The 19,069-nt window shown below is 41.0% G+C and overlaps 1 protein-coding gene across 1 annotated transcript in view; it reads left to right on the forward strand.

The window, feature by feature from the left end:
• Window positions 1–7,112: 7,112 nt before the first annotated feature.
• LOC137321471 (gamma-aminobutyric acid receptor subunit rho-2-like) overlaps window positions 7,113–19,069 on the forward strand; it is a 32,777-nt gene continuing 20,820 nt past the window's right edge. The window contains exons 1-2 of the mRNA XM_067983862.1: window positions 7,113–7,378; window positions 11,749–11,855. Of these exons, the coding sequence (XP_067839963.1) occupies window positions 7,188–7,378; window positions 11,749–11,855 (298 nt within the window). The 5' untranslated portion in view covers window positions 7,113–7,187. The remainder of the gene's footprint in view (window positions 7,379–11,748; window positions 11,856–19,069) is intronic.

A 19,069-nucleotide genomic window follows, 5' to 3' on the forward strand; every position in this document is an offset into this window, starting at 1 on the left:
GATTGTGGCCAGAGCCTCCGCAATTTCCACCTTTACTTCCCTCAGTAATGTAGGATGCATCCCATCTGGAACAGGTAACTTTTCTACTTTAAGTACTGCCAATCTTTTAAGCAGCTCCTCTTTATCTATTTTTATCCTATCCAATACCGCTACTATCTCCTCTTTTACTGCTACAATGGCAGCATCCTCTTCTCTAGTGAAGACAAATGCAAAGTATTCATTTAGTACCTCAGCCACGCCCTCTGCCTCTACAAGATCATCTTTATTGTCACTAATCGGTCCCACGCTTCCTTTGAATACCCTTTTACTATTTATATGTTTATAAAAGACTTTTGAGTTCCCTTTTATGTTAGCCGCTAATCTATTCTCATACTCTCTCTTTGCCCCTCTTATTACCTTTTTTAGATTCCCTCTGTACTTTCTGTGTTCAGTCTGGGTTCGCTACTGTATCGTGAACCTTACATTTGTCATAAGCCTTCTTTTTCTGTTTCATTTTAATCTCTATATCTTAAGTCATCCAGGGAGCTCGAGCTTTGGATGCCCTTCTATTCCCCTCGAAGGGATATGTCTACCCTGTACCCAAAAAATCTCCTCTTTGGTGGCCTCCCATTGTTCAATTACTGTTTTGCCTACCAATTTTTGATTCCAATCCACCTGGGCATGATCCCTTTTTAACTCACTGAAATTTTCCCTCCTCCAGTTAAGCATTTTCACATTTGATTGTTCCTTGTCCTTTTCTATAACTGTTCTAAACCATATAAATCTATGTAAATGCAAGTTGTTGTTGTAATCCATGCAACAGCCCCTGTCCATTTATGACATTTCATAGTCCTCTGCTGTTTTCTATTAGTGAAACCAACTCCCACCCTCCACCCTCCATAAACAAGCTCATCCAAAACTCTGCTGCCCGTATCCTAACCCGCACCAAGTCCTGTTCACCCATCACCCCTGTGCCTGTGCCTGCTGACCTATATTGTCTTCTGATCTCCCAACATCTTATTCTTGTATTCAAATCCCTTCATGACCTCATCCCTCCCCACCGTTGTAACCTTCTCCAACCCTCCAGGAACTCTGCGTTCCTCAAACTCGGACCTTTTTTGGATCCCGAAATCCCTTTGCCCTGCTGTCTAGGCCCTAAGCTCTGGAATTCCGTCCGTAAACCTCTCAACCTCTCCTCCTTTAAGACCCTTATTAAAACCCCCCTCTGACCAAGCTTTTAGTCACCCTACCTAATATCTCCATTTTGGCTGTGTCGATTTTTATTGATTACACTTCTGTGAAGCACCTTGGGACATTTTCTATGTTAAAGGAGTTATATAAATGAACCAAAACTGGTTCGCAAGCTACCCTCGGATATCAGATGGGCTGCCTTACATATGGTGACTGATTGGAGGTCAGTTGAGATCAGCAGAACAGTGAATAAAAGAAGTACGGCGAGAGCGGAACAGAACAGCAAAATCAAAAATGTTTTTTGAAAAGTCTACATGTGACGTCACAGAGGATTGCCGAAGGTAAGTCAGTGTAAGTATTTAGTTTATTGGTAAGCGTTTTTAATGGATATTGTGTTTAGTGGTTAGTGTCTTTAGTGGTGGTTACTGTTTTTAGTGGTTAGTCTGTTAGTGTTAGTTAAAAAGCCTTAAAGCTAACATTTAAACAAACCCAAGAAAGAATCTCAAAAGGTGACGTGATAGTCAGCACAAAGAGGGGAGTGGCGGAACCTGAGGAAATTAAACTAAGTCTTTTATTTACTATACACACTATCTTTAAATATAAACTGCATTATAAATAAATAGTTAGCAAATAAATATTCAGAATAATTAATTACTAATTAATTTAAAATCAAGCTAAAATCCATCTACTAAATATAATCTAGACCTTAAGTGTTCCTATTAGTTCTAGAATTGAATTAATACTAATAAATAAATAAATAAAAACTAGGAATGGCCGTGCAGGTTGTGTGTCGGGACTGTATTATGTGGGAGTCTGTGGACAGCGAGACTGTCCCGGATTGCCAGATTTGCTGTGAATGTATCTGCCTTGAGTCACTCCAGCTCAGAGTCCTTGAGCTGAAGTGCAAGTTAGAGACACTCCGACACACAGTTCAGCAGGGTAAGGGGAACCAAGGGGAGGTAGAGAAGGAGGTCCTGCAGATGCTGGTCCTATCCAACAGGTACAATGTACTTTCTACCTGTGAGGATAAGGATGTAGGCTGTGGGGAGAACAGCCAGAATGCTAACCAGGGCACCATGGAGCCGGAGGCAGTCCAAGGGTGAGGGGGGGGGGGGGGCGGGGAGCAGAATAGAAAGGTTGTAATCAAAGGGGATTCTATAATTAGGGGGACAGATAGCATTCTCTGCAGTTGCAACTCAGAGTCCAGGAGGGTGTGTTGCCTACCTGGTGCAAGGGTAAGGATATCTCGGAGCAACTGGAGAGGACCTCGGAAAGGGAGGGGGAAGATCCAGTTGTTCTGGTCCGTCTTGGGACCAATGACATAGGGAAGAAAAGGGAGGACGTCCTGCTAAGAGAATATCAGAAGTTAGGAACTAAATTAAAAAGTAGGACCTCACGGGTGGTAATCTCAGGATTACTACCTGAGCAACATACTAATTGGCATAGGGATAAACAGATCAGGAAGGTGAATGTGTGGCTGAAAGACTGGTGCAGGAAGGAGGGGTTCCATTTCATGGGACAGTAGCACCAGTACTGGGACAGGAAGGAACTGTACTACTGGGACAGGCTCCACCTGAACCGGAATGGGACCAGTGCCCCAGCGGAAAGGATAAATAGGACTGTCGATAGGATTTTAAACAAGTAAGATGGGGGAGGGATCTGGGGAAGATAACAGAAGTCTGGAGAAAAAAGAAATAGGAAATGAGAGTAAAGGTCAGACCAAGATAAGGAATAAGGGTAACATAAACAGTCAGGGAACAAATACAGTTATAGAACATAAACACAAAATGATTGATAAAAATAAAGGGAGGGGAACAATTACTAAAAACAAATTAAATTGCCTGTACAGCAATGTGCATCCAAAACAAAACTGGGGAACTGGAGGCAATAATTCATAGCGAGGAGCCAGGAGTGGTAGGGATAACTGAAACATGGCTACATAAGGAACAGGACTGGCAGTTAAATATTGCAGGATATAATGTATATAGAGAGGTTAGGAAAGGAAGAAGGGGGTGGGGTAGCTGTACTAATTAGCGACAACATAATGTCTATAGAAAAAAGGTACATACGTAACATTAAGATGGAAACAGAATCCATATGGATTGAGACAAAGGATAAGAAGGGATCGGTCATGTTAATAGGTATATTGTACAGATCACCCAATAGTGGAAGGGAAGCGGAGGATGAAATATGTAGACAAATCAATGAAATGAGTAGAAAACATTGAATAATAATCATGGGAGATTTCAACTGCCCCCAAATAAACTGGGAAGAAGAGGTAGGGAATTGAGTTTTTAAAGTGTGTACATGACTCCTTTCTTATCAAACATATGAGAAGCCTAACAAGAGAGGAATCACTGCTGGATCTAGTAATGGGAAATGAACCAGAACAGATAAGAGAAGTAAGCTTAGGGGAACATCTAGGCAATAGCAATCAGAACATAAAAGGTTTAACATAGTGATTGAGGAAGACACAAGTAAGACAAAGACCAAAGCAACAGATTGGAAAAAAAAGCTAATTTTGAGGGGATGAGAATGAAACTAGGGCAGGTAAACTGGAAAAAAAAATTGACAGACAAAGAAATAGAACAGCAGTGGATAATATTTAAAACGGTGATCAATAGAGTTCAGGAGAAATAGATTCCTCTAAAAAACAAGAATGAACTAGCCAATAATGAAACACCATGGATGAATAAAGAGATAAAGGTAAAATTGAAACAAAAGAAAAAGGCATAGTCTAAGTACATAGACAATAAAGGAGAGGATGACAAAAGGGAATACGAAGAGGTTAAGAAAGAAATCAAAACAACCATTAGGAAAGCAAAGAAGAACTACTAGATTAAATTATCAAGAAATATAAAAAGCAATAGTAAAGTATTCTACAGGCACATAAATAACAAAAGAAAAATCAGGATAGGAATAGGGCCACTAAGGGATACACACGGTAAACTCACAAGTAATGACAGCGAAATGGCAGAAACATTGAATAGCTACTTTGCCTTTGTATTTACCAGGGAAACAAGGTGGGCAGAACATTAGAAGAAGGGATCGAAAAAGATATTAAAACATTTAAGATAGAAAGGGGGTGAGAGATAATTGATAAACTAATCAAACTTAGGGAGGATAAGACCCCTGGTCCAGATGGATTGCATCTGTGAATATTAAAAGAAGTTAGGGAGGAGATAGCAGAGGCACTATTACATATATATAAAAATTCACTAGAGAAAGGAATAGTGCCAGAGGACTGGCAGACAGCTAATGTTATTCCCATATTTAAAAAGGGAGATAGAACAGGTATTGGTAACTATAGATGAGTTAGCTTAATGTTGGTGGTAGGAAAGATAATGGAATCTTTATTCAAAGATGTAATAGAAAAACATCTAGAGTACGAAAATCTAATAAAAAATAGTCAGCACGGATTTCAGAAGGGAAAGTCATGCTTGACCAACCTTATTGAATTATTTGAAGAAGTATCAGAATGAGTAGTCAAGGGTAATGCAGTAGCTGTTATATATTTGGATTTTCAAAAGGCCTTCAATAAGTTACCACATTGGAGACTCATGGCTAAAGTCAGAGCATGTGGAGTCAGGGGACAGGTAGCAGGGTGGATAGCAAGTTGGCTACAAAACAGAAAACAGAGAGTTGGGAGGGGTGAAGCGTGGCTCTCAGACTGGCAGAAGGTGGGAAGTGGTGTTCCACAGGGATCGGTGCTGGGACCACTGTTGTTCACAATTTACATTAATGATTTGGATTCGGGAATCGGAAGTACAATTTCAAAATTTGCGGATGACACCAAATTGGGGGGGGGCGTAGTTAATATAAAGGAAGAATGCGTAAAAATGCAAGAGACATTAATAAACTTGCAGAATGGGCATGTAATTGGCAAGTGAATTTCAATGTAGATAAATGTGAGGTGGTGCATTTTAGTAGGAAGAATGAGGCCACATACTGCTCGGATAATAAGTCTAAAACGGGATACAGAAGCAAAGGGATCTCCGGGTAGAGATACACAAATCACTAAAAGTAGCGATGCAAATTAATAAGGCCATAAAAAGGGCAAATCAAGCACTCGGGTTCATTTCTAGAGGGGTAGAATTGAAAAGCAAAGAAGTTATGTTAAACTTATGCAGAACCCTGGTTAGACCACACTTGGAGTACTGTGCACAGTTCTGGTCTCCATATTATAGAAAGGATATAGAAGCATTGGAGAGGGTGCAAACAAGATTCACAAGGATGATACCAGAACTGAGAGGATATCCTTATCAGGAAAGGCTGAACGGGCTGGAGCTCTTTTCTCTAGAAAAGAGAAGGCTGAAGGGTGACCTGATAGAGGTCTTTAAGATAATGAAAGGGTTTGAAAGGGTAGACGTAGAGAAAATATTTCCACTTGTGGAGGAGTCCAAAACTAGAGGTCATAAATATAAAATAGTCTCTAATGAATCCAATAGGGAATTCAGAAGAAACTTCTTTACCCAAAGAGTAGTAAGAATGTGGAATGTGCTACCACAAGGAGTAGTTGAGGCAAATAGCATAGATGCATTTAAGGGGAAGCCAGATAAGCACATGAGAGAGAAAGGAATAGAAGGGTATCCTGATAGGGTTAGATGAAGTGGGGGGAGGAGGCTCGTGTGGAGCATAAACACTGGCATAGACCAGTTGGGCCGAATGGCCTGTTTCTGTGCTGTAGTTTCGATGTAACTCGATGTAATTGTCTGCAGCATTCGGTTTTCTATTTTTGCCATTGGTAATGAAATCTGAGCTGTGGCTGGAGCTTGTTCAGTCAATGTGTGTAGTACATCTGATATAAAAGTTAACCATTTTCAGTAATATTATCAGATTTGTTGAGATTTGCTCACATATTATCATCTTGATGAACAGCACTCAATATTGTTTTTAAAATAGTTTATTGTATTAAATAATCTTTGCAGTGTCAGGATAATGGCAATGATCTGCAAAGATTCAAAGTTACAATTTTCTAATGAGCACTTAATGGTTAATGATAACAGTAATTTATCGTAAGGGTTAACAAAACCCAGTTTAACTGATCAAGCAGTTTACCGTAGCTGGGCCGTGTCCTCTCAAATGATGGAGCAGTTAACCACTAGATTAACCAGCTGCACCAAAAAGAATAATTTTGGACCCTAATGCAGACTGAAATTCAATATTTGTGAGCAATAAATCTTTATGATGTAATCTGAATCCCTTTCTTTAATCACTGTCTTGTATTTCACTGATGCAAACTAATAAGCTCCACATTTACCGATGAAAAGCCCCATCTCTTATTAAATGAGGCACCAGTGCAGTTCTGCAGTAAACCAATTAATAAATGCACTATCTATCTATTTTCACGTCAAATTTTCTATTCATAGATTAGAAACAAATGCAAATAAAAATAGCTTCTAGGAAAAAAATTAAATCACATCTGTCCTCCTGCACAACAAGCTCTTTTATTTATATCAGATACTCTGAAAGATACTCAGAATTTATAAATTAACTCAGTACTGAACATGCAAAGTGTAACTATTCATCACGCAGCTGCTTTTGGTTTACTGCTTTTGCGCAGTTTTTCATATATCTGAAAAGAAGACTTATTATTTCCCATTCCTGCAAACCTTCATATTGTTCACGTTTTTCCTCGTCAGATATTCAATAATATTTTCCATCATTTGTTTATGTAATTTAATGAGACAAACATTTGTTCCTAATCTCGTATCCGATGTGTGCATGCGGAAAGAAACTGATTTTCTCATTCCACCCCAATTTGATCTCTAAAGAAGGTGTCAGCACTCTGGTTAACTCGCCAGGCTGGGACTGCTGGCTTTATGGATAATAAGTCACCTGTCAATCACAAAGCAGCGTTGACACCGAAGTTGCTCCAGCGCTTTGGAGAACTGTGCAGTCGGAAATGTGACGAGCCCGAGATCAGTCCGACCTCCCCGATCACACTGACCCACACATTGCAGGAGCGACAGCCGCGGCATCAACCGGAGAATGCTACTGGAGTAAAAACCGATTCAATGTTTAAACGAGAAGTGATTCGCACTGCAGGGTTTTACAGGACTATTGCTGGGACTGTCTCGACTTTGAAAAGCATGCCTTATTTTTTGAAAGCTATCTTAATACTCTGCTGCCTGACAATAGCTGCTGAAAGCAGGAAGTACAGGAAGAAAAGATGGGCATCTCAGATAGAACACCTCAAACAGGGCAGGTAAGAAGTCTTGACAGGGCAAGAAACATCTATGAAAGAAAACCAGGTAATTTAGGGTTGTTAAAGTATAAGGTGCTGCGATTGACGAAAATCAATTCTTTTGTAATTAGAATAAAAAGTCTGAATTGGTTCTTCACTGGGAAGTGAAAGGAAAATGAAAGTTTGGAACGTATTTTCACAGTTTAGAAAGTAACCGTCAAATGTAAGCGACAAGGCTACTGAGAGGTTTTCCATGGAGCACCCGGCATCTCCCTCGCCGTCTTTATCTTGTTCTGTTGGTTTCCACAACACCGGAATGACCTAAATGCCGAATTAATTTTCTAGCGAGGGCAGATTTGGGGTAAACGTTTTGATATCAACTTTTGAAAATTCTTACTTGAAGCATAATTTCGCAGATGCTGAAAGATTCATATTGTTCATGAATTATTATTGTGCTCAGGTTATTAATTTTTAAAGAATTTTTCTGGTTCCTTGAGTAGGTGACAATAAGTTGGCTCACAATATTGACAAAAAGTTCTCCCAACACTTTTTTCACGAGTAAATGCAATTTATATATATATATAAATAATATAGATTATAGAAGGTATGTAGTGGAGCAAAATAATTTATGCGATCAATATAGTGGGGCATCTTTGTAGTATGTTGCCTTTGTAATATTTTCCATAGCATAATACCCAACTGTGAGACACAAAGACTTTATGTATCCAATTAATTGCACTTTAGTTACTCTGTGACTGTATACTTCAAAAGTAGTGATTTGATGTGAGGTGCTAATGCTGACTGGCACTGGCACCAGCACTAGCAAGGAGAAGCTAACGGCTCGGTTCACTTCATGACCACTGGATCTTTGACTGTAGTCGGGGGATCCCCAATTCCCACATTATTATCAGGTTTCTGATATATTTTTGAATATTTGTACTGGTTCAAGGTACAACCCACTGATATTTCAAAGTCTTTTTATGCACTAAAGTTTTGAATTATCTAATAAATTGAAATAAGCAATGTGCCAAAAAGCATAGCAAAGTGCTAAAAAAATTGACTAATCAGATAATTTGAGTTAAGCAGCATTTAACTGAGAGTAGAATGTATTGTGATAGGTACAGTTAAAAAATAGATTGGACAGATTGGCATTGGTTAATCCATACTGCCGAGAGCTGTGCTGTTTTGTTCAAGTATTTCTTTGAATAAAGACTTTTCACGGGAATTCATTTCATTCTGGAATCACTCGGACAAAACACCTTCGAACACTTCAGTTACAAAAACAAAATAGTGCTGTTGGACTTTGACATGAAAGGTACAATGTACCGGCTATTAATTCACTGCATGTAATCACTTAACTGCTGAAATTCCTAAACACGCCACTCTCTACAAGTTTCTGCTGAGATCTTCTTTGAAAGTATTGGTTGTGATTGAAATCCAAGTAACATCACAAACTATTCTAGATCAACAACGTTTGAAATTCATACCAATTTATTTCGGAATGATACCATAAAATAGTTTTTAAAATATATTTAAAATAATGCTTTGTTGGTATAGAGAACAAAATTCTTGTTAAATCTCTATTTTCACATACCATGGATTGGGCAAACAGCCTAACTTGGAAGTCAAAGGGATTCTTGGTCCCTTCAAGAGATGTTTACAGTCACAGTCAGATCCATTGGAATTGTCCTTTCTGTGATACACCAGTACTTCAAGTGAGTATTTTCAGTACTTTTTCTGCTGTCCTTGGTATTAGTTGCATTTGCACTGATGCAATTTGTGTGAGAGAAGTCTGTCTCTCAACAATACAACATCTTTTCCAACCTGATACTAACCACTGGAAGCATAGAAAGGGTTTGATACTTTGTTCTCTCTAAGTGTGCTTTCTGAGGGATGACTGGTTTCTACAGTATTTATAGGACTTTATGTGGTCTTTATTTTTAACTTTGTGTTTGTTCATTTCTGTAATCAGCAGTCATGATCACTCCTCCTGGTATCTCCTGGTGGGCCACCACTTTACAGCCTATAAATTTTATCAACATTTTCAAAACTCCAAGAAATCAGTCTGATTGTGATGGCTGATCAACCTCCTGACTCATAGCTGAGAGCGCGACCACAGAACCAGGCTTCTAAATACAAGTAGCACAGTTTGGAACACACCCACAGAAAAAAAGAAGGAAAGAAAACATTTGCATTTATATGTCCTCAGGATATCCCAAAGTGCTTCATAGCCACCAAATTACTTTTGCAGTGTAGTCATTATTGCCATGTAAATCAATGCAGCTGCCAATTTGTGCACAGCAAGGTTCCACAAATAGCTACGTGATAATTGAAGATGTTGATTGAGGGATAAGCTTTTTGAAACCTGTTTTTTGAATAGTGTCATGGGATCTTTTACATCTACCTGGACAGGGCCTCAGTTTAACATCTCATCCAAAAGACACCTCCAATAATACAGCACCTCCTCAGTACTGCACTGAAGTGTCACCCTAGATAATGTGCTCAAGTCCTGCAGTGGGACTTGACTCTACAACCTTCTGACTCATAGCTGAGAGTGCTACCACAGAACCAGGCTGACATTTAGGTAGGTTGAGGCATTGGGTTCAGTCCATCATCTAAAAGGTGTTATCATCAAGGGAGCATTCAAATACATCTGAAAGGTAGGAGGGAATTTACTCTTATGATACCTTAGGTCTCCTGGTTGACTTACATTACCGGCTAACGGCAATTAACCAAGGGAGGCAGAAAGATGTTGTCTACTCTCCCAACACTGCTGCAGTGGAACTCTTTATTTCCCCTTATTCAATTCCCCACATTGGTAGTCGTGACATGGACTGCTTTCTGGCAAACTCAAATTGAAACTGGTAGCTATTTTAAAAGTGGCGATTTCTGATTGCTCCAGAGGAGGACATATTATAACTAAACTTCGCCATAGCTAATCAAGGAAAGAAATTACCAGTTCCAGTAGGTTAAACCAACAGTTTTAAGAGGCCTTTCATTCTGCCAGGATTTAAATACAATATATAGGCCTAGATAATCGGCAGGTTGGAGCAGGGAACGATCCCTGTGCCTGAACAGTTAGGCCCGAGGCCCACCCAATAATGGGCCTCGAGCCTCATTAACATCAGACACCCGCTGGCTGTCCCCAGGCAGCTCGTTGGTGAAGACTTCTGCAATTTCAAGCCACAGCAGCAGCCACAGTTATGTCATAAAGATGGTGGGGGTGGGGGGTTCTTTAATGTCCAATTATAAAATTCCCCAGCTCCTCAGCCGGTTCAATTATATTCTAATAGTGATTGCTCAGGAACCACAGTAAGCAGCTCCCATAATTTGGTACTACTTGACAGAGAATCCATGAAGATTAATATTATGGGTTGCCAGGGATACCTTGAGGATATAATGCGGCTTTGTGGAAGGTTTAAGGAAGCTTTGTGCACTATCACATTAGTGCAGCTTGGGAACATTATACAGGTTATGTGGAGGATAACCTCATTCAAAGAAAGAGGATAACTCCTCCTCAGAGTGAGCAAATCTGCCTTTGTGGGGCATAGCATCATAAAACAAAATGCCTAAAGTAGAATTGAGAACATCAAGTTGAAAGTTTTATAAAATGTTGAATTTTCAAGGATTTCAGCGGCCAAGGTGTTAAGTAATGTTTTAGAGAATAATGTTTCAGTCTAATCTAAGTTGTGATGTTTCGAATGGAACGCAGTTTCTTACGCTTTTTCATACACATTAAAAATAAACAAAATTGGCAAAGAGATTGTAAATATTAATCCAATTAAAATTAACAGTAATAATCCTTTGTTGCTATCTTCAAAAAACTTTGCCACTAATTGTCATGTTCAATGTTTAAAAATAAAAGATATGCAGTGATGTGACATGGCACAGTGTGCTGAAGCATTAAGGCATGGCATTACAAACTGGTGGGTCACTGGTTCATTGGCTGCTAATGCTCATGCCACTAAATTGCAGGCCACAGCTAAGTGCTTTGGGTACACCTGGTGTTTCCTGTATGGGAGAAGGGAAAGTCAGGAAAAGGGTCATCACCAGACTACTTCTCATAGATCCGTTTAGGAGTGGCATGGGTAGAGGTGGGCTGCCCACCTGTTCTCTCACCCATGCCACTCCTAAACGGATCTATGAGAAGTAGTCTGGTGATGACCCTTTTCCTGATATATGACCAGAGATGACCAGGGAAAAAGAGAAAATAATTTGAAAAAAGCAAGGTTTAGGCTTTTAAAAAAAAAGAATACAAGTTAATATTATGTGCTGTTTATAAATAAATTATAATGCTCCACTTGGTTATCTGGTATTAGTCACAATGTCATATTGATAAGTGATATATTTCTAAGGATGTTGAAACTGATCAGATATTTTGCCCTTTGCAGTCCCATATTATTGAGAAGTCCGGATTTAACCAAAACTCGAGCAACAAAGTCTGAACACCTTCTCAGAGTGGAAGATCATGATTTCACAATGAGACCTGCATTTGGTGGTAGGAGCTTGTTTTATTTTATCGATGATTAGACTTCTATTGCATGCTTTTCCGACAGTGTTGCTCAGGACCTGTAGTTCCTTAATTTAAAGCAAGGTTTTCAGGAGTCTCGTGTTTATAAGCAATTCACTTGATGTGGTAGCTTTTCCAGTATTTAAGGAGAAAGGAGCATAAAGCAGAAATTATGTATTTAGATGTAGGTAGATGAAGAATGACAAGTACTGTAGAATCACATTAAAAAAAATACAGAATATATTATAAATATAATAAAAGGCATCAAGGGGTGTGGGGAGAGAGCGGGAAGATGGTATTGAGATAGAGGATCAGTCGTGATCATATTGAATGATGGAGCAGACTCGAAGGGCCGAATGGCCTAGTCCTGCTGCTATTTTCTATGTTTCTATAATTACTTGATAGGATTCATATTGATGGAAGACCAGTTCTGGGATTCTGTGCTGGAAGTGATGGCAGACACTGAATCGGCCCGCCAGTATTTAGGCAAGCATGTTGTAATGAAATGCTAATGATGGAAATACATTATCCAATGTATTTTCTGTCATTATCACCTTAGCAACGCTGGGCATTAGGGATGGCTTTGCGTCCCTGGCATCCAGCATTGCTAAGGCAGTGGAGCAGGGTTTTAAGAATTGCATTGCCTATTGCAATCGATCACAAAGTAATTTGGCCTCAGCCAGTGCCGCCGACCGTGCTGTAGTGTGGTAAATGCTGCAGCAACTCCCCCCCGCCAGTTAAGATAGGTGACCTAATGGGACTGGAACTGACGCTGGGAACCCATCACAAAACATCAAAGTGAGCCTGGCCCGCCATTGCTGCAGTACCACCCAGCCTGTGGAATTCCCGCTGGATCAGAATATCCAGGCAAACACTACTAAAGACCATTGATGTTTCAGAGGCGGGATGGGGGGTGGGGGGCAGCTAGTGGGGGACAGGTCAGGGTAGAAGACGTCTGTTTTATCACTTTTTTTTTGCTAAATATTTTGGATTTCAATTGTGGCTTCTCATTTTTGCATGATCTGAAACACTAACCTGGAATGGTTCTTAGTCAGGACCAGTGTGCAACTTTGTAATTGTTCGCACTATTACATCAATATCGGTCTTGTGGAATTTTACAGATATGGCAGGATTTTTTTAAATAAAAGGCTCATTCCACGATTTAATTCTTAACTGAAGTAAGCTGATGATGATATTTAAAATTTGACTTGTGTCCTTTCAGATTGATTTTCAGTGGTCACCATTGTCTGAGCTTAAAAATAGGATACATTAGACTGTGGCAATGAATGATTGCAAATACTCACGTGTCCTGTGGCCTTAAAGGAATTACGCCTTGGGGCTTATGTCTACAGATGTACACACAGCGATTACATTACCCATTCACATTGGCGTATTCTCCATCCGTGTTTTATTCACACGTCTATTGTAAATAGAGGAAGCAGGTTGTGCAACTGTAAGGGGACCTCTTTGCTACTCATAGGCTAAACAGGCATGATGTGTGATTTTGTTTTCAAATCCCTCCATGGCCTTGCCCCCTCCCTATCTCTGTAACCTCGTCCAGCCCTACAACCCTCTGAGATCTCTGCGCTCCTCCAATTCTGGCCTCTCCCCAATTTCAGTCGCTCCACCATTGGCGGCCTTGTCTTCAGCTGCCTAGGCCCTAAGCTCTGAAATTCCCTCCTTAAACCTCTCCAAAGCCCCCCATCTCCTCCTATAAGACTCTCCTTAAAACCTACCTCCTTGACCAAGCTTTTGGTCATCTGTCCTAATAATTCCTTATGTGGCTCGGTGCCAAATTGTGTTTGATAACGCTCCTGTAAAGCACATTGGGACATGTTATTACTATTTAAAGGTGCTATATAAATGCAAGTTGTTGTTGTAGTAGTAGTAGTAGAGGGGATGGTAAAATCAATCAAGATCCTTGTGGTATTCCAGACTGCTTCTCAGAAGAATTGAAGATAAGGGTACATGTGCAGTGGTTTGACCTGGGGCTACAGCCCCTCCGGTGCTCGTCAATCAGAGAGAGATGGGAAATTGTGGAGTTGGTGAGGGATATGGTATGTTTCTGAATAGGGCCTTTTGCACTGTGCTATATGTGGAGTTTGTAAGGGTTAACCTCAGTACTTCTTATTGCTCTTTCAGAAGACTTTGGCTAAGAACCTTTTAGATTTTCTCTGTGTTTTCTGTCAAGCTGACTGTGAATATGTTGCAGAGAATGAAGTACTGTTGGAAGTTTAACCTCAGCAGTGGAAACGACAATCCGGGACAGAATTAACAGTCACTTGGATGAGTGTGGATTGATTAGGGAAAGCCAGCACGGACTTGTTAAAGGCAAATCATGTTTAACTAACCTGATAGAGTGAGAGGGTAGATGAGGGCAATGTAGTTAATGTGGTGTATATGGACTTTCAAAAGGGTTTGATAAAGTGCTGCATGGTAGGCTTATCATCAAGATTGCGGCCCATGCAATAAAGGAGGCAGTAGCAACATGGATACAGAATTGGCTAAGGGACAGGAAATAATGAGTAGTGGGGAACGGTTGTTTTTTGGGCTGGAGGCAGGTGTACAGGTGTTCCCCAGGGGTCGGTGCTGGGACCACTGCTTTTCTTGATATATATTAATGACTTGGACTTGGGTGTACAGGGCACAATTTCCAAATTTACAGATGACACAAAACTTGGAAGGGCAGTAAATAGTGAGGAGGATAGTGATAGACTTCAAGAGGATATAGACAGACTGATGGCATGGGCAGACACATGGCAGATGAAATTTAACACAGAAAAAGGCGAAGTGATAGATTTCGGTAGGAAGAACGAGGAGAGGCAATATAAACTAGAGGGCACAACTCTAAAAGGGGTTCAGGAACAGAGTGATCTGGGGATAAATGTGCACAAATTGTTGAAGGTGGCAGGGCAGGTTGAGAAAGCGGTTAAAAAAGTATGCGGGGTCCTGGGCTTTATAAATAGAGGCATAGAGTACAAAAGTATGGAAGTCATAATGAACCTTTATAAAACACAGGTTTGGCCACAACTGGAGTATTGTGTCCAGTTCTGGGCACCACACTTTAGGAAAGATGTGAAGACCTTATAGAGGGTGCAGAAGAGATTTACTGGAATGATTCCAGGGATGAGGGACTTTAGTTAGGTGGATAGACTGGAGAAGCTGGGGTTGTTCTCCTTGGAACAGAGAATGTTGCGAGGAGATTTGATAGAAGTATTCAAAATCATGAAGGGTTTAGACAGAGTAGATAGAGAGAAACTGTTCCCATTGGCGGAAGGGTCAAGAACCAGAGGACATAAATTTAAGGTGATTGGCAAAAGAACCAAAGGTGATGAGGAAAAGCTTTTTTACACAGTGAGTGGTTAGGATCTGGAATGCACTGCCCGAGGGGGTGATGGAGGCAAATTCAATCATGGCCTTCAAAAGGGAACTGGATAAGTACTTGAAAGAGAAAAAAGTGGCAGGGCTACGGGGATAGGGCGGGGGGGGTGGGACTAGCTGGATTGCTGTTGTATAGAGCCGGCACAGACTCAACGGACCGAATGGCCTCTTTCCGTGCTGTAACCTTTCTATGATTCTATGATTCTAAGTTATTTTAGGTTCTAATGTGCTTAGTTTCGATTGAGTTTTGGGCCTATGTCTAGGTCTTGGAAGTGGTGATAGGTTTGGAGAGTGTGGAAATGGTCAAGCTGTGAGTGATGTGGAATTTGCTGACCAGTTACTGCAGGATTATGATTTCACCCTTGTGGAATATTTTGATTATTACCGTGAAACTGTTTTTTTCCCCATGGCCTTACTCTGGTCATGGCAAGTGCTTCTAGGAATTATCAGTTGTGGCAAATTAGGGACTGGGTGGCTCTCCATTTCTTCAGCAGTCTAAAGAAAGTGTGACTGATCCCAGGATTTTTATTCTCATCCAATTTTTATTCGCAGCATCCTTTCAGCCATCATACCTGCTCCATGCTGCTCTGCAATTGGGTTCAGGTAAGCCCCAGGGACAATCCTCCCTCCCACTGCCAACAGAGAGCCACAGGTGAGTGAGGTGAACGCAGTTAAAGAAGTGTTCTCATCTCCAAAAAACTGCCGGCAGAAGTAGCTGTTCTGCCAAGTTGGGAATAAAGCAGTTAGCACTACTGGCCATCTCGCCATGAGTGCATATCACTCACATGGGTATTTTTTCCACCACCGAATGTTGCTGTTGGCTTCCCTCCCCCCCCCACCCACAGCGTCATTCCGACCTGAGTGTTGCTGCTAATGGAAGTGATTCCGCCCTCTGCGTATTATCAGCTGGAATTCCTGTTCTTGCAAGAATTCTCTTTTACAGTATTCAGGGGATTGAACCACTTCCATTAACAGTGGGAGCGATGTTAAGAAGGGAGGGGTACAGTCCATGCTGTTTTTTCTCAGCAACTGCCAAACACATGGACCAGGCCCCTCAAATGCTGATCTCAGCGTGAAACACTGACAGTTGGCGTCCATGATTACACTTTTGTTGGATGCTCATGAAGCAGCGTTGACAGTGGCCGTGAAGACACCAACGAACCAGACAACTCTCCCACTTGAAGACGAGACTGTGCTGGTGGAAATCTAAAGGGGGGAGATTAGGCAAAGGAATGGCTATCTTTGTGATATTGTTTTATTTTAAATGTTGCAATCCCTGACAATTTAGTATGTGAGTATGTCTAATGAGTGCGTGAATCTCTTTCATAAACTGAAATACTCTGTCAGGACATTCAAGATGGCTGCCTCTGCTATTTTATGTTTTACAGTCATATAAATAACTTGAGAAACGATTATGCTACATTCAGTAATTAGGTAGATTTAACTGGATTATTCTCTGGGCTGTAGATAGGTCTGCAGCCGTGCAGAATCCCAATTTTGATGGGATTTCTAAGTCGGGGCCATTGTCTAGAGCAATTTTGAATGCCTTGGAAAGGTTCTTTTTTATTTTTGTTTTTAACATTAGGAATTGTTGGCTGCAAGCTAGAAATTTCTGCTACTCCTCTAAAGAAAGTCACTGTTCAGCTGATCGCAAAATTGAGAAGCCAGATTTTTGAAATTATTGACACTGTTACCAGGACATGTAATAAACGATATTGTTACTCCAACTTGTGGCTTTGTAATTAAAAGATTTTTTAAAAATCTTTTGCATCTCCTTTGCGTTACCATGGACTACAGCTCTCGCTCCTGATAACAGTAGCCACTATTATTCAAGGCATTCTTCTGTAGGATAGGAGTAGCAACTCATTATCCTTAAATTTAGATTGGTTTCTCCTAGAGGATACTGTAACTTTAAAGCTCTCCACTCCTCCCACACACTGTGCAGCCACATGCATTTGGAATTAAGACTGTAAATCACTTTTTTGGATTTTGTATATTTCCTGCTTAGTACAAACCCCATTCGCTGTGGAATTTGACTAACCATCTGGAAGCTCAGTGGATGTACGAGAGAGGATTAACTAGCTCACAGTCTCCTGTTGACCCATGTGGATTAGAGGAAACAGCAATTTGTGCTGTGTTTGTAGGTCTGTACAACAGCTGCCTATCTATCTATCTTGGGAAACACAGTGTACACGTATATGTCGCTTGCAAAGAATTTCCCCCAAGAAGCGATTCTTCCTGTGGAACATACAAACCGTTCGAATTCCTAAAATAAAATGTCTGTCTCAAACAAAATTTATACTTGGACATATTTAATTTTAGAATTATGTAATTTCATGTATCATACTGGTGGCTTAAAGATAATACAAAGCAGCATTAACTCAATGTATTTGTGAAATGCTTTTTGCAACAAATTATCTAATATCTCATGGGCTGATTCATGCACTGGAAGAGGATGTAATCAGTTTCTTTATGGAGAATAAAGCTCAGTGGCCAAAGGGGAAGTAAGTTCAAAAGGAAACTCATCAGCAGGTTTGTTGGTAGTTAGTATGTAAGTTTGGATGAATGAGGAGGGAGGTTGCTATCTTGGGAGGGGAAATGTCTTGCCACAAAATTGTGGGGAGAGCACAACGCTTTTCCTTATTTTTCTTTACCTGTAAACTTAGTAAGTTTGTTTCCTTTGGATCAGTTATTCAGCCATATCTGTCCCACCCAGATGGACAGAGTACCTTATGTTCACTTATTTATACTTCTTGAGATGTCTTAACAGGGTGATTCCATGATCCCAGCAGGGAATCATGCTCACAGAAGAAGAGGAAGAAGAAGAAGTTGTATTTATATTGAGCCTTTCACAACCTCAGTTTGCCCCAGAACACTTCACCATCAATGAAGTATCTGACAATGAAGATAAGGATTGTGGGACTGTTGGTGTATTGGGGATGGGAGGTTTGCTTCACATGAAGTGCTCTTGGATGAGCCGCTCTCTGAGAACTCTGGCTGCGACGGCACTGGTCTTCCTCCTCTTCATGCCGCTCCTCCTTCTGCTGCACATTTTGCTGCCCAGATGGTGGTAAAGGCTGGTTCCTTATGATGGCAAAGCTATGGTGCATTCAGCAGACGACCACAAATCTGGATACTTGCTCAGGGATGTACTGCAAAGCTCCTGCCAAACAGTCCAGGCAGCAGAAGTATTGATTGAGCACAACGACTGTCTGCTCGATGACATTTCTGGTGACAGCATGACTCTCGTAGGCCAGCTCTGCAGGTCTGCCCTGTTTCCTGACAGAAGTCATGAGCCAACTCTGAAGGGGAAAGGCCTTGTCGTCCAGTAGCCAGCCTGTAACCTGATAGCCTGGTTGGAACAAAAGCGGCACAGAGGACTGGCACAGGATAAATAAGTCATGACTGCTGCCAGGAAACTGGGCGCAGACCTGTACAATGTGGCCTGTGGTCGCAAACAAGCTGGACATTGAGGGAGTGGTATCACTTTCTATTGGTGATGGGGAGCATACAAGACAATATGGGTGCAGTCTATGGCACCTTGGACCCTGGGGAAGCCTGCAATGTGGGTGAAACCTAGTGCTCCCTCGTCTTGATTTGTTCTGCACCTGGGGAAAGCGATGTAGCTGTTCCTCCTGGTGTGGAGAATCTCAGTGACCTCCCTGATACAGCAGTGCACTGCAAACTGTGAAATGTCACTGATGTCATGCGCTGCAGCGTGGAAGGAGCCTGTTGCATAAAAGTTACGGTGACCTTGATAGCCACATGTAGTGTTTTCCATGCCCTGGTGCGAGGCTTGTGCTGTGGCTGCAGCAGGTGAC

The sequence above is a fragment of the Heptranchias perlo genome, chromosome 5 (genome assembly GCF_035084215.1).
Source record: "Heptranchias perlo isolate sHepPer1 chromosome 5, sHepPer1.hap1, whole genome shotgun sequence".
In the NCBI taxonomy this organism is placed as follows: domain Eukaryota; kingdom Metazoa; phylum Chordata; class Chondrichthyes; order Hexanchiformes; family Hexanchidae; genus Heptranchias; species Heptranchias perlo.